General features: G+C 41.4%; 1 protein-coding gene across 1 annotated transcript in view; it reads left to right on the top strand.

Annotated features, from left to right (window-relative positions):
- The first annotated feature begins 16788 nt into the window (after positions 1-16788).
- The window catches only part of LOC130744643 (uncharacterized), a 29787-nt gene continuing 23214 nt past the window's right edge, over positions 16789-23361 (top strand). Inside the window, exons 1-7 of the mRNA XM_057596832.1 lie at positions 16789-16867; positions 17240-19584; positions 19792-19922; positions 20146-20245; positions 20329-20461; positions 20553-20616; positions 21669-22326. Of these exons, the coding sequence (XP_057452815.1) occupies positions 16804-16867; positions 17240-19584; positions 19792-19922; positions 20146-20245; positions 20329-20461; positions 20553-20616; positions 21669-22326 (3495 nt within the window). The 5' untranslated portion in view covers positions 16789-16803. The remainder of the gene's footprint in view (positions 16868-17239; positions 19585-19791; positions 19923-20145; positions 20246-20328; positions 20462-20552; positions 20617-21668; positions 22327-23361) is intronic.

Below are 23361 nucleotides of genomic sequence, written 5' to 3'. Positions count from 1 at the left end.
GAATCCACCCAATTTTACCTTGGCCCATCGCCATCTGACACGTGGCAGAATTAAAGATAAATTTTTGGCTTATTTGAACCCGTTGTTCACGTGATTGCCTTTCAAAGTACCAGATTTGATTTGAATATTAAAAAGAATAAGAAAGATAAGATGATATATAAAAAGAACGTGAATTGGGAATTGCGGGAGGCTTTTGGTGATTGGAATTAAGCACAGACTTTTTAGGGTTTTGAGAGCTTTTTTAAGGTTTGTCCTAGAGATTTTAGGTGCTATTTTCTTTCTCTTGAATTCTTGATTATGACCATGTTTGGCTAAACTTCATTTAGTACTTGGTTGTGGATCCTTTTTAGGATTATGTTTTGATTCGAACCTTTGCTTCATATGAATTTTGTTTATTAATCTACGTAGTTGTTTCAATTTATCTTGATTATACTTGAATGCATGCGAGTAATTTACTGATTCTTATGAGAACGGAAGTTGATTAGGAATTAGAGAAACAAGGAAACAATTAGATTAGGCGTTCCCTACTGCTTGATTCAAGAGTAGAACCTAATTGCGTTGGCTAGTTTAAATAGAACTTAATCTTCAATTCCCTGGTCTAGGTGCTCGTAAAACAGACTTAGTAATTGAATTGAAAGTCTAGGGCGTGTGAGTTATCAACATCTTAGAACATAGGCTAAATCGTCGTAGAGGAGTTTATTAAATTCATATGAACATTGTTAGAATAAAGGCATAAGCCGAATTGGTGAAACAGGACCCAAGTACTATCTTTCTCATCTGATTTCATAAACTATTTAATTTTCGCTTTTACTTTTTATTAGTGATTGTTACAATCTTCAAAATCCTTAAAATTGGTTTTTAGTTTCATAATCTAAATACTAGAAGTTAATATAATTAGTATTGAATCACAATCCTCGAGGGATCGATAATTTATTACTACGGGCAACTTTGTACACTTGCAAAGGAGCTATCATCTGCCATTTCCGTCTGCTACTAAGAATCACCGCAGTGTTCTTATATGGAAATCCGGGTCTTATGACCATTTTGGAATCCACCGAGGTCCGGTATCCCGCCGTGTATTAACCTCAAAATGAGTGCATGAATGCAAAGTGATTAGCCAAACAACGTCTCCGACCTCACTCGACACGTCGCCACGTGTTCTAGCTAACTTATTGTCTCTAAAAAGAATACCCTAAGGTGAATGTCGATTCTGCGACAAAATACAATTAATCATAAAAAGAGTAAAATCACTCACGATAACTCTTCGATTCATCAATGCTTTCACGAAGTCTCACACTTCAGTGAAGTCTTATACAATCACGAAGTCTCACGCTTCAGTGAAGTTTTATGCTTTCACGAGGTCTCACGCCTCAGTGAATTTACACACTTGCACGAAGTCTCACGCTTCAGTGAAGTTCCATGCTTTTCACGAGGTCTCACGCCTTAGTGAAGATCCATGCTTTTCACGAGGTCTCACGCCTCAGTGAAGCTTTTCGGCTCATCCCTTGGATGACTAAACAAACTGCTCATAGAGCGAAGGAGTATCGACATACTCAGGAGCTTACAGTTTCCCCAAAACTTGGATTAGACGACACTTCTCATTTTCCAAAACTAATATTCAATCCTAAGCTTGCATCCGAGATTATTATCTTTATTTAAAGGTTTAGAGGTTGTTTAATATCTTATGAATTTTCCTTGTAAAAATAGTTTCCATTTAGTCTTATCGTAATTCCTATGAGTTTCAAAGATCCCATAATCCCCAGTAATTCCCAGAGAATGTCTCGATCCACTAAAACAATAACAAGGCCCGAACTCCATTTGTCCCGTCAAACTTTCTCAAAAAAAAACCTCATAAAAGTTTGGCATGACTTGCCCGTTATCCTCACTCTCCAGCACCACAGATATATGTGTAATAGCATAGTTAAATTAGCACAGTCCAACAATCATGGCTCATATATCAACACATCCTAGATTAACCACGTAGCACTTAGCATATAGAGCAGATATCACACATCCTAGATTAACCATTTAGCACATAGCATGTGATTCAAACTCAAAAACAGTCAATAGATGAATAATCATCATTGTCAGCCGAAGCCTCAGAAAACATTTTCCCAGTCAAACACAAACAAGTGCATAAACAGTAAATCAAGTTGAATGCGTCGACACCTAAAGCATTAGCTAATAGTTCAATGAGTAGCCCTCACCTGTAGCTCCTCCAGGGTTCTCCTCAAACGCTCCTTCACAATCCACTCCTTGTTCTTCGGGAAATTCCTCAAAAGGACCTTTAGAGCAAAAACCACAGGATTCCATCATAATCAGGCAGAAACTCAGCAATCAATACTTACTAAGGTTACACGAAGTAGCATATACTCCAAGGTACGATAATCTAACGAAATCGGACAAGTTTTCGAAAAAGAAATTTTCTTCCTCCCCTAGGGTAGCTCACGGCCACACACAACAATTGTGTGCGCCGACTTTTCTTCGATCAAACTTGGTTCCTAGGTTATTATTAGTCGTAACTAAGGTGAATCTAAACTCGGAAAAATTATCGGATCGAAAACTGTCGCAGGGGTATTTTGGTCAATATTTTTAGCTCAGAATTTCAAAATTGAAATTTCGAAAAACAAATTGGATGGGGACGTCAACAACGACGTTTATGACGACTAATCCTACTAGCACTAAGCTAAGTCGATAGTTTTCAGCTTAAAGGATGAATCTTTGCCTAAAAATGGGTATTTCCTATAGAAATGAATTCCGGCGGCATTTCTGCGACATTCGGCAAAATGTAATCCGCTAGAAGTACTCTTGGGCACGTAGGGAAGAGGTTTAGACACTAAAATCAAGCTATTTGGACAGTTTTACAAAAAGCTCCAAACTTTGAGCACAGAAAGACATAGAAGAAGACGACAGAAATGACGATCAGAAGTGAGGGATAGTATCTATACCTCGTAGTCTTCAAGTAGCAACGAACTGTGAAGCAATCGGACAAGAAACGCGAAAATCTTCTCCTCCTCCTCCTCCTATGTTGCTCGTGGGTTTGGGGAAAGAAATGGGTAAGTTTTGCCAAAATTTCTCATTTTCTTGCTATTTATAGGTTTTGGAAAATGCGGAAAAATGAAAATTTCGCGATTCCGATTTTTCCGGCTTCATTCTCCTTGAATTCTAAGATAGGTTTTGGCGACAAAATTTCAAAACTCAAAAGAGGTTTCTTGGAACTAAGGTAAACGATTCAAAGTCGTGTAAATCTATTTTACCCGAAAAACTACTTTTTGCAGTGAATGTCGGAAGAGAAAACTTCCTTTTGAAGAAAGATTGGAAACATCAAGAGAAATGGGTGTACGCGTGTGGAATCTTCATTTGAAGCTCCGAATAGAAAAAGTCTTCATCAACCGTTCATTTTAGGTTTCTTGAACTATTAGGGTTTTAGTTTCGGCAAACCTCCGAGGATTGGAATCGGACGTTCGTACATTCTAGGGTTTCGCATCGAAACGCTTGTTTATAGACGATCAAGAGAAGTTCTAACATTTCTCTGAAGATTTTTGGAATTAATTTCCATCGTGCCTTTAAGTGTAAATTAGCTATTTACTAGTGCCTTTGCCCTAGGTTTAGGCGAATATTAGTCGTGCTATAACTTTTATCGATTTTGATACAATCCTTAGACTTTTCCTGAACTTTCTCCTTCATAAATTTATTTCATTCAATAAACTTTTGTTCAGGTTTCCCTTCACGATACATCAAACCTAATCGTGAATAGGAATTTTATTCACTTATCCTAAACTTAAAAACTTGGGTCTTACAGCGCCTTTTTCTTTTGACTTATGATCTTTAGAGGTGCTTCTCATTGGTACAAGTGAAGCTTCTAATCAGAGTCACGAGGTTGCTTGATCTTCAGAACTTCAAGTCTTCAGCATCTGGACCGTTCACTCAGAACTTTTGGTCTTCTGAGTAGAAGCACTTGGTCTTCAGAACCAGCTTTCTTTGGGTCTTCAGAATCTTCAAGTCTTCAGAGTCTTTGACCGTTCTCTCAGAACTTCTGGTCTTCAGAGTCTTCAACACATCTTCAGAACCCATCATCAGAGCTTTTATCTTCAGAACATCTAAAGCATGAACTACCGTTCATCAGAACGTAGTGAGTGTAGAAGCGGATAATTGGTCAATGTTTGGCCTTTAACTTCTGATGGATTCCACTTTCAATCAGAATCAGAATCTGATTGTCAAACACACAAAAGACAAACGTTAGAGTACCAAAATTGTTCATTCACAAAATATATACATGTTATCATCAAAACCTAGAGATGTACAACAGAACCAAATCTTGGTCTAACACCTTTGTGATGCTTTGGGCATAAGAATATTCCTTTAAGGTAGGCTATCACATGTAACTATGAAAGGTGACTTGTTAGTGCAGGTCATCTCTTCATAAAAGAAAGAGATAACTTAGGAATATAATTTCCCAAGATTATAATAGGATAGTAAACACCAAAATAATTATAATTTTATTCTTGTTTTAAAATAATTATAATTTGATTAATTTCCGTGAATCACGATTAAATTCGAGTCAAGAAAATAGTATAAAAATAGTAAAATATCAAAAACTCAATTAATTAATATAAAGGGAAATATTCCTCAAGGTAATTCCCGTCATCGTGACGCGAATAATATTTTAACAAAAAATACTTAATAAAATAGTACACGTTGATGGAAATCAAATTAATAAACAATCTATTTAATTCCAGGTCATACACAGAAAATTTGACCTTTTAAGGACAAAATATCACAGATAACATTTATTTTTGCATTACTGATTGCCGAGAAAGGTCTCCCAAAATTAGAAGTGTTCCGTGTTAGAACATAGAGAGGGAAGGTAGTACCCAAAGTATGAGGAAGGTGATGCGAATACTTAGAGAGAGAAACTCTAACTGCTTAGAGAGAGAAAGTACAACCGAATTTCAATGCTATTATTGTAAGACCCAGGATTTTAGAATTAAAATAAATAATTAATTTCCAACTCACGCATAGGATTTTGTGTCAGCGTGAGAGGAACTTGACTTTCGTTTGATGGTTGGAGTAATATTATGGAGAAGAAAGTTAAGGAAATGACTAAGAATAGTATTATAGTCAATATAGTTTATAGCACAAGCAGTATTCGATTACACCTAGGACGAGAGCGTCAGTAAACGACTAATTCGCACTTAAAGACACGATGGAAACTAATTCCAAAAATCTTCAGAGAAATGTTAGAACTTCTCTAAATCCTTCCATGACAAGCGTTTCGATACGAAACCCTGGAATGTACGAACGTCCGATTCTAGTTCTCGGAGGTTTGCCGAAACTAAAACCCTGATAGCTCAAGAAACCTAGAATAAACGGTTGATGAAGACTTTTTCTATTCGGAGCTTCAAACGAAGATTCCACACGCGTACACCTATTTCTCCTGATGTTTCCCATCTTTCTTCAGAGAAAAGTTTTCTCATCCGACATTCACCGTAAAAAGTAGTTTTTCGGGTAAAATAGATTTACACCGACTTTGGATTGCCTACCTTAATTCCAAGAAACCTCTTTTGAGTTTTGGAATTCTGTCGCCAGAACCTATCTTAGGATTCACGGAGGAATGTGCAGGAAAAATCGGAATCGCGAAATTTTCATTTTTCCGCGTTTTCCATTTCCTATAAATTGTACTTAGCTCAGTTTCTACTAATTTCTTGGTTCATAGATCATTTTATTTTGCTCAAAGTGATTCAAATTTATATTTTATCATTTCATAGAGTTCCCCATAATTTTTGATATAATATATTACTCTTATATTTTTTATCTTAACTCTATGAGTTAAATCCTCCGATATCTAAACAAATCTGTACTGGTTTACAAAATATCTTCTCAAAATATCTTTACAAAATATCTTCTCAAAATATCTATCCATCCTTATCTGATCTTTACAAAATATCTATCCATCCTTATCCCTCCACAAATCCATCCTTATCCGATCCTTGGTAAATATCTTTCCATTTCATTCACTATATATATGTTGTAGCTTGAAGAATGAAAAAACAAACAAAGATCCCCAAAACCCACCCAAACCCGCGGCCAAGGAGGAAGGAGGAGGAGAAGAGTTTTTCGCCGATTCTTGCCTGATCGTTCCACAGTTCGTTGTTACGCGTAGGCCTCAAGGTACTGATGCTAATCCTTACTTCTGATCGTAAATTCTGCCGCTTTTCTCTATGCTTTTCTGTGCTCTAAGTTTTGAGCTTTTTGCAAAACTATCCAAATAACTTCATCTTTCTATCTAAACTTATTCCCTGCGTGCCCCTAAGCATGTTTAGCGGATTACATTTCGCCGATTCTTGCCAAATTGCCGCCGAGTTTCAATTCTGCTCATAATACCCATTTTTGGCTAAAGTTCCAACCTTTGGGCTTAAAACCCTCGATTGAGCTTAGCGTTAGTAAGATTAGTCGTCATAATCGTCGTTGGTATCGACCCCATCTAATTTATTTTTCGAAATTCTGATTTTGAGTTTCCGAGCTAAAAATGTATTGACCAAAATACCCCTGCGATAGTTTTCGACCCGATAATTTTTCTGAGAGTTTCCCTGGCCTAGATATCGCCTAAAAATACCTAGGAATTGATTTAGATCGAAGAAAAAGTTCGGAAACCCTATTTTTGAGAGTGGCCAAAACCTATTTGTTAGGGTACCGTGTCCAAAAATAATTTTTGGGTCTCTATGACCTGAGCCATAGCGTAGCCCTTTCGATTTTCGAAATTTTGGCTCTGGTTTCGTGTCATTCCGAGTTCTGTAGCTCGAGTTATGCTCGTTTTAGCGAACGAAGTTCTGTTGTCAATTCGTGCCTAAAGAGGAACTCTGAAGCTTTAAAAGCTTTCTTTCCGGTTTCGATTAGCGTTAGTAGATAGTGTTACTTCTAGTAGGGCTTGTGTTGATGATTGTGTTTCCTTGTTCTAGGTTCACAACTTCCATGCCCAACTTCTACTCACGAAGGTAAGGGTAACTCAGTTTTAGTGTGTCTTTGAGTCTTGCCTGCTTTTATTGCACTGCCTGCGTTTGAGATGAAGAAGTTTATATTGATTGGCATTGGATTATGATTATTATGCTTGCAATGTTGTATGCTTGCTTATGTTGACTGTTTCTCAGGCTTGTGCCAAATGTTTTCTGAAGGCTTCGGCCGAGTAAACTTATTGAGACGTGTGTCTCCGTTTTCTGAGAGGCTTCGCCCGGGTACTGGTTTCCGTCTTTACTGCTTTCAAGTGGATAAGACGTGATTATTGTTGATTGATTTTGGCATATATGGCTGAACTTAAGTGGCATTCAGTGGTTGTCGTTCCACATGTCTGTCCCGTCTTTCGGGGCGTTATCAAGTGGTAGTGGAGTGGATATTTTCACATGATTATCCCGTCCTTCGAGGCGTTACTTAGTGACAGTGGAGTGGATATTTTCACAGGACTGTACCGTCTTGCGAGACGTTATCAAGTGGTAGTGGAGTGGATATTTTCACATGACTATCCCGTCCATAGTGGCGTTAAGTGGCGGTGTGGTGGTGATTGTCCCACGTGACTGTCCCGTCTTGCGAGACGTTATTAAGTGGTAGTGGAGTGGATATTTTCACATGACTATCCCGTCCTTCGAGGCGTTACTTAGTGACAGTGAAGTGGATATTTTCACAGGACTGTCCCGTCTTGCGAGACGTTATTGTTGGATTGATATTGTTGAGGATTGTTTATATCTGATTTGTGTTTATATTGTTGAGGACTATTGATATCTTATTTGTCGTTATATTGTTGAGGATTATTGATATCTGATTTGTCGTTATATTGTTGGGGATTATTGATATCTGATTTGTCGTTATATTGTTGAGGTTGTTGATAGTTGATTTAAATCTATATTGTTGAATATATGTCGTCATCTATCTTGAATTAGGTTGCTAGCGTATGTGCCATGTTATGCACTTATATCTGAATAGCATGTTTTTCTCTTTCATACATGGTATTTGCATGGAGTTAACCCTTTCTATTTGCTACTTGTTGTTTGGGCGCTTAACGCTATTAGGCGATGGAGAGCCTTCCGCTGAAGCTTAGCCATTCGAGTTGGAGACCGAGACCGTGGGCGGTCGTGTAAAGGTGGATGAAGCAGTTGCTTCTTCCTTTTGGCGGACTATGCCTGAGTTTCTTTCCCCATCTGAAAAACTCGGTTGTTTAAACTTTATCTCCGCCACTGTTCCAGTGAGCGTACTTATTTTGGAAACCTGCTTACGATATTGTATGACACTATTATTATATGTCAGGAACGGGTTGTTGAATAAAGTCTATGTTATGCATACAATTATGTTCAGTTGTTTCGAAAAGGAAAAAAAATATATTGTGTTTTCTTAGGATTACGAATTAGTCATTAGATTTTGTTAGGTAACTAATGTGACTCCTCAGTGAGAAATTGGGGCGTTACAATTATTATTCAAATGAGCTAAGAGTCCCTTACAATTGGTATTTCCCTCCTATTTATAGAAGTGGAGTTGGGCTTTGGCGCCTTTATCCTGCATAAATGGGCCAGTTGGGCCTCGGGAAGGGTGGTCCAATGTCATGGCGCGTTCCCTGCCCTTGTCAGGTTCCCTAGGCGAGGGACATTGGGGTCTCACCCAGTCCACAAGTCCACAAGACACCGAGCTCGAAGCATGAGAGCTAAGTGTGTCTTTAAGTAAGAAATAAGGCGAAATCCCTAAGAATATTGACTAAGACCTAAAAAACCTAAAAAATCTAGAAGTGAAAAACAATGGCCAACATGGCCTGATTAATAAAGCCTTTGCAATCAACACTTTGGATCTCAAGCTGTGCCAAGTCCACCAGCAGGCTTGTGGCGACGGCTTTTAGTTCGCCCGCTTCTGCATAGGCACGCACGTGCCTCGAAGTGACACCGGGGTCAGTGAATCCACAAAATCTCAATCACTACCTTTGACATGTCCCTTCCAGTCACATCACAACTTTGACAATTTGAATTTTAACAAATTGGCAGCAATCGTTGCAGCTTTTCATTTAATGCGTCTTTCTCACTCCCTAGAATTTCGCAACTGCAATTATGTCATTTCTTGACGTCATGGGGCACAACCTCCCTTTTTCCTCCACCTTTCTCGGTAACCGTCCACAACTTCTTCCTACACGTCCCCCTCTGCGCGTCACTCCCCGCTTATAACAGCATTATCTTACTAACCTTTTTCGTTCCTTTACGATTACGAACCTTTGCTTCTTCACCCTTACGCAAACTTGTCTAGTGTTAAAATTACCTTTATTCCTTCCAATCCCTCTTTAATGACTCCAAAGCGCCAGACCAAAAGTTCCAAACGTAATGTCGTCGCTGCCACCCCTCTCCGGTGCGTTCCTCCTGTTCTCCCGCCCCCTCCTAGAAGCGTTCCTCTTGAAGAAAAAGACGTGATTGCCTTCTGAACGAGGACTTGGAAAACTCTAAGTGCTCCCGCCGCGAGGGCTTTGCCCGCCGGGACAATGCCTAACCAACGGTCAAGCTTGGAAAAAGAATCGTCCATTTGGGAGATTTCCACAGAATCCGGCGGATTTTGTCATGAAAACCTCTTGACAAGCTTCTGTATGTCAGTGCCAGCTCACCCCTTGAACGCCCTTGGCTTCGTCCCAAAGACGACTTCGTGGGTGCTCCTCACTTCTTTTACGTGTATGGGTATATGTTCCCAAATTTGAAGATTAAATTTCCTTTTTCCCCTTTTATCTGCTCCGTTCTTCACAATATCAATGTGGCTCCTAGTCAACTTCATCCCAACAGTTGGGCCTTCCTCCGGTGTTTCGAAATTCTCTGCGACGCGATTCACCAGGAACCTGAACCTTCGACTTTCTTTTATTTCTATCGCGTATCTGTCCAGCCCTCCCCGCAACGCAGCTGGGTTTCCCTGGAAGCTAGGCCTGGTCGCCAGCGCTTCAACCCTATCTGGCCTAGCATCACCATCGCTTTAGCCCATAAATTCTTCAGGGTTGTTGTGTCCCATGTATATCCTGAGGTTTTCACACACAGAGATGGCACCGCTCGATTTCCTTTCTACTGGACTCAGGGCGCGCGCCAGATAATTGACCCGTCTGAGGACTCCCTCACTCCTGAACACAAGGCTGTCATCGACTTTCTGGCCCGTCTCGCCGTTTCAGACTGCTCTCGCGTGATTGGTAAATCTTCCTCTTCTACCCCTCTCGTTCTTTCTATTTTCTACCAGCTTACCTGTTCCTTCTTTTTTTTTTAGGGCAAACTCACCGTGCCGATGAGGAGCTTTTGGCGGCCTTTGAGAAGAAAAGTAACGTCTCCTTTCCCCCTCGAATAAATTTGAAAGGCGACAAGGCGTCTCTGTTGAGAATCCAGGCGGGCAGGAAACGGCCCCTTGGCGAGGAGGATCCTCGCCCTTCCCCAAAAAGGTTGAACTCCGGCGAGCCTTCAGGGACCATTCCAGCCCAACACGGTCTTGTCGACGGCTCACTTTCGCGTCCAACAGTTATCTCGTCGCCGCTTGGTCCAAACCTGACGTCTTCCGCCAACGCCCCTCCTCCACCTGTTCACACTTCCACCCTCTCCTCAGGGTCTGTGAGTCGGGGATTCTCGTGTTCTCTAACTTTGACATCTGCCCAAATGGCGCGAATGGATGAAGTTGTTAAGCAGCGTGGTTTGGATAATATCTCTGAAGGGGCTGTGGCGAGAGTGCTCCACGCGTTCCACTGTTATAGGCGCTCCGCCCAGGATGCTGACAAATTACGATCCGAAGTGGTGCGCCTCCGCGCTCTCAATTCTCAACTTGCTGAGGATCGCGAAGTGCTCGCCGCTCAACTGATCGCCAAGGATAACTCATTTTCCAAAGAACTAGCTGAGTAGTCTGCTTGTGCTGAAGTTAGCTTAGAGTTCCGCGACAGGAGGATTTCTGAATTGGAGAAAACTCTTGCAGAGCTGCGGCAGGAGGCGCAACTAGAATCGAGCGCGAAAGTAGGCCAAATAGCTTTGACAAAGGCCGACCTTGAAAACCTTCGATATGACCTGGCGAAGAAAGATGATCTTCTATCCTCAGCGAAGACTCAAGCCCTTCTTGACGCGAAGGCCTTAGAAGAAAGATTGAGGTCAGGGGCTACTGTCGTTGCCACTTCTGAACGCGGCCGAGGCTTTTTTCTTGCCAAAGCCCAAGTCGAACATCTCCATCCTCTGATTGATCTCAGCCAGGTGGGAGCATTTAAGAGGGTTACACCCACAAGATTGGTCGGGCCCGACGATCCTCCAGGCTTCGTCGCCGAGCGTTTCCTGACGGAAGAACACGTAGAGCCAACTCAAAATGCTAGGAGTCCTTAGATTATCTTTGTTATCTTTGTACCAAGGGTCTTCCTTTTTTTTTTTTTCGAATGAGGACCCCAAGTTATCCCAAGTTTTTACTGCTTTTGCTAGGAGTCTTAATTGTACGCCTCCCGCCGGGAGATAAACTATGCGGGACGTTCCTCTTAGGGAATTTCAAACGTCTACCCAAGTGCTTCTTCCCCACGTTCCAACGGTTCACCGTTGACCACCGGCCACGAACTCTGAGATGGACGCTATCCTCCGAGATTTTCTCTGCTTCGTGGAGGAAATTCAAGAGCTCTGCCGGCGGGAGCTGGATCTGCTAGAGGAGAAAGAAACGGTGATAACAGCTCTGGAGACGGTGGAAGGAGGTCCTGAGAAGCAGGAGTTGAGCCGGAAACTCTGAAACTTAGAGTACATGCAATACCGGTTGGAGCTTGAGAGGAAAGAGCAGCGCAAAGAATGTAGGAAAATGAGGAGAGACCCCCCATTTTAAATGTATTAAGTCAAGTATTTGAATAAAAGTTTTGTTTCCCGAATTGTTTTGACGTGCACTATTATGAACATATGAGCAAACAAATAATCGAGTTAGTAAATCGCCCCAATATAAACAGATAAATGAAGGAATAAATGAATAATTAAATGAGCGAAGGATAGTTAAGCGGGCGAGGCGGGCGGCCCGCTATTTATCTTCGCCTTTTGTTCATCACCGTTTAGCACGTGTTTTCAGTGCTAGCCTCCCAGTTTTGCGTGAGTAATTTTTCGAGAGTGTGCTACGTGTAACTAGGACTTTCGCTCGGTATTTTACCGAGGCTTTTGTTTACACCAATATTTCCCGTAAGAGCAGGTGCGGCCCCTCCAGCCTTATTAGGTGGGGACTTACAGTTGCTCGGGGCCCAATGGCCATATGAGTTTACCTGAGACTTTTGGCCTAGTTAAAAATGCTTCCCGCGTTTGGGGAAGACTCGACTCGCCCATATTTCGGGGAGGTTCTTTGGATAAAGAGCTTATTCGCGCACACCGCCAACGGGTGGCGGCGGGAAGCTCATCCGCACACGTCGCCTGCAGGGGCTACGGTCAGCGCCGGACTTTCCGGAGCGATCCCCAGACATCAAGGTCGTGTTGGGATCGCCACCTTCAGGGAATTTTTCCCACCAGGCTGCTGTCTCAGTTCGATAGTTAGGAGTATTGCTAAGAATATCCTTTTGTATTTGATTTGTTTAAATTTTACATCAAGGGATGCCTCGTTAAAAAACTCCTGTGTCGGAGAAAAAGAGTGCATCTTTATTTTGGTCCTTGCTTTTTGGGTTTCCTTCTCGATCAAAGTATAACTCCCAGCGTCCTGTCTTCCTCGCCCTCTTTGCCTTTCCCGCCGTGGCGAGGGATATGTCCCCGTTCTTCTTCGCGATTGGCGGGTCGAGCTGACTTTGTTGGTCTTCCGCCCACATCCCCTAGTCACTCGGCCTCCCTCTTGTTACCTCTTCCTTGTGCTCTTTTCTTTCCTTCATTCATGGTCTGGCGATGAGTTTCTCCTTTTCCTGTCTTCCGAGGGGGCCAAGCAAATGCAGGCGGCTCCCCACAAACAGTTCCTCTTTTCCCCCAATTGAAGAGGTCAACGTTATCTTCTACGAGTTCACTCAAGCGTTGTTCTTGGTCCTTGGTGAGTCTGGGCTCGATTGTCAGTATTCCTCTACTGGTAGCGTTCATGTCCCAGTCCTCGTCATACCACTCATTATCTTTTTGAGCGTAGAGCTTGCCTTCTCTTATCCTACGGGATTCTTCGCCCTGATTCCTCCCCTTCCTTTCGTCGCCGTCACTCTGGCTCTGTGCTCCCAAACGCTCTTGTTCGCCTTCACCGCCTTCAGACGTCCCAATCTCGTGGCACTTGTGCCCGTCGCCAGCTCCTTTTCTGCCATACAGGTTGAGGCAATGGCTATGGCACTTCCTCGCCCCCTTTTGGTCTACTGCCAGTTTCCCTATCCTTCCGCAAAGTAGGGGATATTTTACCGCAAGGTGGGCCGTAGATATCACTGCATGGAGGCGATTTAAAGTACCTCGCCCTATGATGTCGTTATAAGCTGCCGCGACTTGTAAGACCAAATATTTTATCCTCAAGAGCTCAGCGTCCTCGCCTACACCGAAAACTGTATCCAACTCTGCGTAGCCACGTACCTGAACTTGTTTCCCGGAGAAACCTACCAAACTTCCCGCGTATGGCTTTAAATCCTTGTCCGTCAGCCCCATCTGTCTGAATGTGTCCTCATAGATTATATCTGCCGAGCTGCCCTGGTCTAAAAGCACCCTATGTACATTGAAACCTTTTATTCTTACCATTACCACTACCGGATCGTCCGTATGGGCCTTAATTCCCTCGAAATCCGCGGTCGATATCACTATGTTGGGATGTGGGCACCCAAATGGTTCTGGATACACCTGTATCGATGTTGTCGCCCCCACTGTCTCCCGGCCCACCGCCGATACGTCGTTGCAAACTTCGAAACCTCCAGCGATTGTGTTCGTTGCTTCAACCGTTCCTCCGCCCTCGCCGCCATCAGCTTCTTCAAATTCCCTCCCCTTCGCCTCTTGCGGCCGTTTCGCCCTGATCAGCTGCCTGATTCGACCCTTCAGCATGTAACAGTCGATGGTGTTATGGCCCTCTAGGTTGTGGTACTCACACCACCTCGGCGGATTCCTCGCCTCACTTCCGGGGTCCTTTCTACGCTCGTCGACTCTGTTCATGTTCTCAATTTCCGCCTCGAGAAGTAACTTTTCTAACTCCTTGTTTGAGCATCCCTGCGACCTCATTCGCTGGCTTACCTTCGTTTCTCGGCGAGGGCACCAGTGCTTTCTATCCCTCGTTTTCGGGCGGAGTAGCCGTCCTTTTTTATGAACCGGTCAACTTCCCCAAACCTTTGCTCGCGACTTGCTTCCTTGTCTTGTATCCTCTTCCTTGTCAGCGACACCTTTGCCGCTCGCTCGCCTTTCCTCTCGTGCACTTCAATTTCTTCTTTCAAGATGTAGTCCTGCGCTCGGGCGCGGACTTCCACTATTGAGCATGCCAGCTCCCTACTAAGCTCGCAATAAAAGTCTCCCCGGGCCAAACCGTCTTTGAAAGCGCACACGCGTGGCTGTAATTCCTCGAACCTCGCGGATATGGCACTGTATCGTTTCACATATTGTTTCAAGGTTTCACGTTCCTCCTGCCGAATATCAAACAGATCCTCGACCATCCTTGCTGAGAAAGGGTCAAGGAATTTTGATGAGAAATCACGGAACTTAGCTATGGATCCTGGAGGCAGATTCGTGAACCATTCCTTTGCCTCGCCTTGAAACGTTGATGGAAGCATCCTGCATTTCACAGCGTCGGAAACCGCGTACTTCGCCATCTTCGCATCAAAACGGGACAGATGATCCTTTGGACTGGTTTGTCCGTCGTACGCCTCCAACACGAGGTTCGTCATGCCGTCCGGTACAGTCACCTCTCGTACTGCCGCCGAGAAAGGCTTGGTTCCGGCCGTAGCCGCAGCTTCCTCCTCCTCTTGATTCCACTGCTGGAGGTGATAGTACCTCAACTGCTCTTGTAAACACTCATTTTGCATCTTCAAGTCGCCACTTAACGCTCGACGTGCTTCTGCACGACGATGTCTATCCAACCTCGTGGTGCGCGGGGAAGAAATGTAACTTCGCTCTGGTTCCTTGCCACGTCGTCGGCGAGATGGCTCCATCAGGTTCTGTTGACGAACCGAGAATTCAACCACAAGCCTCTGAACCGCACCAATTTTCACAGAAACTTGAACTTCTCGAAATCAAATTGCGAATCGCGCGGGAACAAAATCACGATCCATAAAAAAAAACTGGAGAGAAATCGCACAGAGAAACGAGCTTCACTCAACCGAATCACGATCCACATAGTCCGGGAATCGAAATCTACCGTTCCCCACAGACGGCGCCAAATGTTTCGTGTTAGAACATAGAGAGCGAAGGTAGTACCCAAAGTATGAGGAAGGTGATGCGAATACTTAGAGAGAGAAACTCTAACCGCTTAGAGAGAGAAAGTATAACCGAATTTCAATGCTATTATTATTCAAATGAGCTAAGAAAGTATACCAATTTTGCACAAACGTATTAGTTCATAAATGAAAGATAAAATATAATTTTTTAATCAAAAGCAAGCAGAGAGAATAAGCAACCATTGCTTATTTAAAGAACGTTGCTAAAATTTAAGCTACCAGAAATACCATGTCATATTGCTCCAATGGTACTCCAAAATACTCCATCGGGGTCCTAATTGTAAGACCTAATTTTACATTTTTCATGTTCCTAAATATAAGACATTTTACAATAATCTATCATCAATGCCATGTCTACTAGTGATAGAAAATGACAAATGATATTTATGAAAGAATGTTTGCATTTTTTAAAAACCAATACACTAATTAGACACATTTAATGCTTCCTTTAGAAGCGCAATTTTTTGTATCACGTCTAATAATTAGGAACAGAGGGAATAATAAACAAAGTTACTTAGACCAAAAGCAGAGCAAAAGCGCTCATAAGAGCATCTCCAATGCAAGTTCTTAGTTCTTATTTTTGAGTTAAGAACTAAGAACTAAGTTCTTAACCACGGGAGGAGATGACGTGAAGTTCTTAGTTCTTAAAAATAAGTACTAGGTTCTTATATAAGAAGTTTTACTTTTTGAGTTCTTAGTATAAAAAATAATTTTTTCTCTTTCATTCATTTAATTTAAGTATTGAATTAGCATTTAAATTTAAATTTAAATTATTTGGAAATAAAAAATATTAATATAATGGTCTTCTCCAACCAAAGCCGCCATCCAGATTCAGAAGCGGAAAGAGTTTACTGAAGAGGCTTTCATCTACGGCCTCCCTAATTTATGCTCAGTTCAGTCTAAATGGGTCAGAAACAGCTACGACGAGGTAGGCTCCGCTCCTCAGAGTACCCACTCCCCTCTTCATCGCTCCCCCTGATACCGATTCCGACCCCCCTTGGTAACGATTATCATCTGATTTTTCTTTCTCCCAACGCCAGATAAATAGTGTTAAGAATTAAGAAATAAGAACTCATGGTTGGAGTAAAATCTGCAAAGAATTACTTAAGCACATGTGCCCGTACAAGACCACCTGAACAGTAATAAAAACTACTCCCTCCGTCCCTAATTATAAGCTAACATTGAGACTTTTTTTGAGTCACTAAATATAAGCTAACCTTGCAAAAGTTAATATTTCTTTCCATATTCACCTTGCATTTATTGGTAGTGGAGCACCACCATTAGTAGTACAATGATGAAAAAGTGTTATCATAAATAGGGGTAAACATAGAAAGTTGTACATTTTTTTTGAAAACCAATGCATCAATTAAGGCTTTCTTAATAAGTGTGATTTTTACAACTTTAGCTTATAATTAGGGACGGAGGGAGTAAGAACTAACATTTGAAATACTCTAATTGGTACTTGTATGTTTCGTAGTACCATCGGCACTCGCAAACTTTGTCGTGACTGCATTCCAATTTCTAACACAAGTACACAACACCTTCTCTCTCTTTTCCCTCTCGCTTTGCTGTCATGTTCAGTCTAGTCTAGTCCACTCTCCATTGACAGTACATTGTGCTGTGCTTTCCTTTTTCTTCTTTTACTTTTCTAATCCACCATTACTTTCAAGTTCTTGTTTTTCGTTAATGGTAATCAATTTTGAAATTCACAAGAGAAGTTTTACCTCAATTGATTCTGAATTCTGACTTCAGAACCAACGGCGTATAAGGGTTTTCCAAACATGCCCAAAGTCCTTACCTTAGTGTCCAAATTTTCGTTTTTGTGATTCAAAATTGGAGCTGAGAGCGTAGGAATTCCAATAAATTTCCCTTCTCATTTTTGTCGCTGAATGGATGAAACAGGTGAGGAGTGCAGGCGGTGCGGCAGAAAAGCGCCACCGGGGTGGAGATGCACGGAGAGGGCTCTGAGTGGAAAATCCGTGTGTGAGAGGCATTTTCTGTATAACCAGAAAAAAACTGAGAGGTGGAAGGAAGGTGCTTCTGGTATAACCCCTAAAAGGAGAAGCGGAAGAAGAAAACCTGTAGATAATTCAGAAAATGGGGTTGTTGATGATGGTTGTAAAGAGCTGTTTGGTGATCCAAATGGTACTCCCACTGTCGTTGACGAATTTACTGGGCTTTGTGGTGTATCTGAAGGGGATGCTGGAGTGAATCTTAATCTTGGTTGTGAAAGTCTTAACCTTCAGGACAAAGGAGAGGAGGGTCAACAAGTTCATTCTGGTGGATTTGGGGAAGGATGTGGACGTATGGGTCAGGTTCTTGGTGATTATGGAGTCGAATATGCTGAGGATAGAAATGCAGTTGCTGGTTTAGGTGCCTTTAGAAATGTTGGCAATGAAGATCATGGATGTGTGGCTGGTAGGAATGTTTGTGTAAATGATCGTCTTGGTCTTCCTTCTGAAGGAATAGAGAGCCTGATTGGTGAAGAACCAGGTTTTGGGAGTTTTCAAGCACTTCTTTGTAAAGACAGGGGTTGTGCAGAAGATGTGATTTTCATTGGTGATGTTACAGGCTTTGAGGGTTTGAGTGGTGAAAATACTCATGGATTTAGAGATGAAGTTGGTGGGTTTGTGGAAAATCCATGTTTTGAAGGTGAAAATGATAGTAACAAAGAGGGACCTGGGTCAAATTACAAGATGTCAGCTCTTGGCTTCGAAGAGGAAATAGGACTGTTATTAAGCCGAGGAGGTACCACCAATGAAGAGGCAAGATGTGAAGCATTGAGGCCACTGTCTAAAAGAGGCCGGCCTAAGGGTTCCAAGAATGAGAATGACAATAAACAGCTTAGCACCGCCTTGGATGGACAAAGTGTTGGTGGTGATGATAATGCAGGTACTATTGGAATGAGCAGTGTCACAGATTTAGGGATTGAAATTGCAGTTCTTTCAGGAGAGAAAGATAAGTCTAGTGATGAAGTTGCAGATCTGGGTGAGACTGCAAGGGCAGAGAAGAGTGGCCGACCAAAGGTTTCAAAGAACAAAATTAGGAGAGTTGAGCATGTTGGTAATGTAGTTGCTGTTAAGATTGTAGGACCAAAGAAGCATGGTAGGCCAAAAAGTTCAAAATGTAGAAAGAAAAATATCATGGAGGCTGGTGATGAAGCTGCTGGTGAGATTGGAGGAGATAAGAAGCTGGGTCGACCAAAGGGCTCATTAAATAAATTGAAGAATACTGTGGATTGTAACAATGAAGGTTCTGGTGCTGGTGAGATTGTAAGACCTAAAAAGCGTGGTAGACCAAGAGGTTCAAAGAATAAAGTAAACAATATTATGGAGGTTAGTAAAAAAGCTGCTAGTGGTGGTGACTGCAAGATTGCTGGACCTAAGAAGTGTGGTCGCCCAAAGGGTTCCAAAAATAAACAGAAGAATATTGTGCAGGTTAGTCAAGAAGTTGCCGGTTCTGCGGATTGTGAGATTGCAGGACCTAAGAAGTGTGGTCGACCAAAGGGTTCAATGAAGAAAAGGAAGTCCCTTGTGTGTGCTTCTATTCTTGAAGGAGCAGGTGGGATTACAAGGGAAGGTTTGGAAAATAAAATGCTGAGCAATCTGTGTCAGGAACATATTGAGTATACCCAACCAGTAGTTAGGGGTGGTCGACCTAAGGGCTCAAGGAACAAGAAGATAAAACTAGCATTTCAGGACATGGTTGATGAAGTTAGGTTTGCTAATAAAGAAAGTGATAAAGCAACTTGTGCTGTGGGTGAGGAACAGAAAGATCATGGAAGTGACATTGGTAAGCCAATTGGTTTGGACAATGACAAAGCCACTCTTGCTAGTGACAGGGACCAGGAAACACCTAACCAAACCCTTGCTCAAGATGAGGTTCAAAATGATAAAAGCTCTGTTAAACCAAAGCGCGGTCGACCAAAAGGATCTAAAAATAAGATGAAAAGCATTGCTAATAAAGCTAGAAACAAGTTTGGTAAGGTCAGAAATATGCGTGGTAGGCCAAAAGGTTCTCTTAGAAAGAAAAATGAGACTGCATATTGTTTGGATTCACAGAATGAGAGGAATAGTCTTGACGGAAGAACTTCTACTGAAGCTGCCTACAGAAATGATGTTGATCTACAGAGAGGTCATTGTAGCCAAGAAGAACTACTGAGAATGTTGTCAGTCGAACACAAGAATATTCAGGGTGTTGGAGTTGAAGAAACTATAGACTATGGATTACGTTCTTCAGGATTGATGGTGAGTTGCCTTTTATATTCTTGTTCATTTAACTTGATACCTGCAATGTCACGTGATGCTTGTACAATGGCTGTGTTGACAGATTTCCTTTAGATTTGTTAGTTCCAAAGTATTAAATTGTTTCTCTTTTGACTTTATATTTCTGTTTGATTCGTTTGTTCTTAAAGGTATCAATGTGAATATATTTTTACTACTTTCTGTTTGTAGGGTGATACTGAAAGGAAAAAGGAGACGAGAATTTTAAGGTGCCACCAGTGCTGGCGGAATAGTTGGAGTGGAGTTGTCATTTGTGCCAAGTGCAAAAGAAAGCAATATTGTTATGAGTGCATAACAAAATGGTAATTTTAACTAAATCAATTTATTTTGAGGGTTCTACTTTCCAATGTATCACTAAGGGTAATTTTTTTTCTTTGAGTATCCAATGAGAATGTTTCATCAGAGAAAAATAACCACTAGCTTACTAAGAGTATACAAACACAAATTAATATTTATAATTCTAATTATGTTTGCTGATTTTAGACAGTCTCTGGTGTTCTATTGATACTAATTTAGAAAATATAGGTACCCCGGTAAAACTAGAGAGGAGATAGAGATTGCTTGTCCCTTTTGTCTTGGTAATTGCAATTGCCGATTGTGCTTGAAGAAAGATATATCTGTAATGGTATGTGCTTTTATTCTCTGGAAAATTATTGTTCTTCCTTTTTCTTTGCTATGCCTTTGCACTTAGTGTGAAGTTATCCACAGACTGGGAGTGGTGAAGCTGATACAGGTGTCATATTACAAAAGTTGCTGTACTTGCTTAACAAAACTCTGCCCTTACTCCAACATATCCAACGGGAGCAGATATCAGAAATGGAAGTAGAAGCTAGCATGCATGGTACTGTTATTTAATTTAGTTATAATTCATTAGTGTCATCAACTTAATGGGCTGATGGTTTCAAATGGACAATAATGTGCCATTTTCTCAGGTTCCCCATTGATGGAAGAGGATATTCAATTGTCAGTGATTGATAATGATGATCGAGTTTATTGGTATTATCTCGTGGACCCTCATGGTTGATAGTAAAATTGTGTTTATTGTGAATTAATTAATAATGTTTTTTGTTTATGAATTAGTTTTACTTTAATTAATGTAGAATTATGATCTGATATGATCTAAAGAATAGGAAATGTATGTTTGCATGTATTAACAAAGAAAGTGATAGACTCAAGCAGAATCAGAATACCAATTGTGTTATTCAAGAACCCTAATCCCAATTGGAGTTAGGAAATAGTACAACACTGGGAATTTTGAGAGTCCCAATTCTCTCCACAATTTTCCAGTTTCAGAACTAACTCTAACTGAGCTCTAATTCCTATTTATATTCCTTTTTCTAACTGTTTTCCCCACTATCAGATATACCAACCTAACTGCCACATGGCAAAGTCTAACTAACCCTCTCTTTTCCCCTTCTTTGATAGACTTTAGTGACAACAGGTCTATCCTCATGTCTAACAGAAAGGTAGAATTAAGCATGGACCTGAGTTGCCTTAAGCACTTTCAAAAGTACATTGTGCACCCCTTACTGAGTAATTGGTTGTTTTGTGCCTTATTTTGGTCAAATGTGAAACCCATGAGGTATTTAGATTGAGTATCTTCCATGATCTTAATGTGTTGATCGATTCCTTTCTGCTTGGGATGTGCTTTTGAAATTCTTATGATACTTGTATACGCATTGATTGATTGATGCTGTAGCCCTTTTACTCTTTTTTGCCTGTTTAAATACTATTTACTAAAGCTAAATTTTTTCATAAAATATTTGCTGAAACCCACTAAAAGATAAATTAATATTTGAGCAAGAAAATTGTTAAGCAGCAATGCTCTCTTCTTTTGGTTGGCGTTTGTGGAATTAGTTTTTCTTATTACCACAGATAGGTAAACTTCTGAACTGATTTTAGCTTTAACTCCAGTTCTCAAATCTATCTCACTTTCTTACTTCGTAGGTTTAAGTTGTTGGAAAATTTGATTCATCTTGATTTTTATTCATAGTATCTGAGATTTTATGATTTTGTCATTCAACTTTGTTGATTTTCTTGTGTCACAGTGACAATTGCAATACATCCATTGTCAATTTCCACAGAAGTTGTCCCAATCCTAATTGTAGGTATGATCTTTGTCTCACTTGTTGCATGGAACTAAGAAACGGACTTCATTATGAAGATATTCCTGCTAGTGGTAATGAGGAAACCATTGATGAACCACCTATAACTTCTGCTTGGAGAGCAGAGATAAATGGTAGGATTCCTTGCCCTCCAAAAGCTAGAGGAGGTTGCGGTACTTCTATCCTTTCATTGAGGCGCCTTTTTGAAGCTAATTGGGTGAACAAGTTGGTTAGGAATGCGGAGGAGCTTACTATCCAATATCATCCACCTAGTGTTGATCTTTTGGTAGGGTGTTTACAGTGCCATAGGTTTGTGGTAGATCTGGCACAAAATTCTGTAAGGAAGGCAGCTTCTAGAGAAACAAATCATGATAACTTTTTGTACTGCCCGGATGCTGTTGACATGGGAGACACAGAATATGAGCATTTCCAAAGGCACTGGATAAGAGGTGAACCTGTTATAGTTAGGAATGTTTTTGAAAAGGCTAGTGGCCTTAGCTGGCACCCAATGGTGATGTGGAGAGCTTTTAGGGGGGCAAATAAGATATTAAAAGAGGAGCCAACTACTTTCAAAGCCATTGACTGCCTGGATTGGTGTGAGGTACATGCCTTGTTTTTTAGATTGAGTTTGCCACTTCTATTTATTTTAATTAAGCATATAATGTCTGGTATGATAGTATCCCATATTCTGGCCTGTTTGTTTGTACCCTTTCTATCCTTTTTATTCTTTTTTGTATTTGTTTTTGCCTTCCAATTCTCTTTTATGTATTTCTATTATCTAATCCTCTTCTTTTTATTATGCTTTTTTATTGTCCTCCAATTCTCTTCTATTCTTATTTTTCTTTGAGTAATTTATGCTCTTCCTTTCTTGTTGTTACACTGGCATAAGAAGTGCAGTAGATATTGTTCTGGAACCTAGCCAAGGCCAAAACCATACACCTTCTAAGGAAACCCTAGAAGACATAGAAAGGAGAAACATCCAAGTGTAATATAATAATGAATGGATCACATTTACAATGAGTGACCTTCCCTTTTATAGTGGGGTGGTCTAAACCCTCATGCTAGCCTAATTGGGCTCTTGGGCCTCATAAATCCTCGGCCCAAGAGTCCTGACAAAAGACAAATCGCCCTATTCTAGCTAAAGATGCAGCTGGTCGCCCTAAGGAGGCCTCACTAAGAGATCCTATAGTCACACCAAGCTCTAACTCTGGGCGGGTCCTATCATGGGCAGGCCCAGTCCACAAGCCCACTAGACACCGCGCTCGAAGCAAGAGGGTAAAGTGTGTCTTAATTGTCTCAAGTCTCAATGAACACATGTCACTCTTAGATGACTAATTATGGAGATAACCCTTCAATTGGCTGTCACCACCAATACCCCAGGGTGTCCCCCGAAAACTAGCCTTCCAGGCTACATCGTTCTAATAATCTCAACTTTGACAACGAAGCTCGCCCTCTATAAAGCATATAGGTCGCCAACATGACGTCATAAACATACAACCCGCCACAAGGGGCAACTAATGAAAGTAAGTGCTAACAATGGCAGTAAACATACAACCCGCTGGAAGGGGCGACTAAGAAACATAAGTGACATCGAACTGTCCACGCCTGACGAGGTCGTCCGCCGGATGATGTAATC

The sequence above is a fragment of the Lotus japonicus genome, chromosome 1 (assembly GCF_012489685.1).
Source record: "Lotus japonicus ecotype B-129 chromosome 1, LjGifu_v1.2".
In the NCBI taxonomy this organism is placed as follows: domain Eukaryota; kingdom Viridiplantae; phylum Streptophyta; class Magnoliopsida; order Fabales; family Fabaceae; genus Lotus; species Lotus japonicus.
Note: the sequence above shows the minus strand (reverse complement) of the source record. Positions and strands in the feature narration are given on the sequence as shown.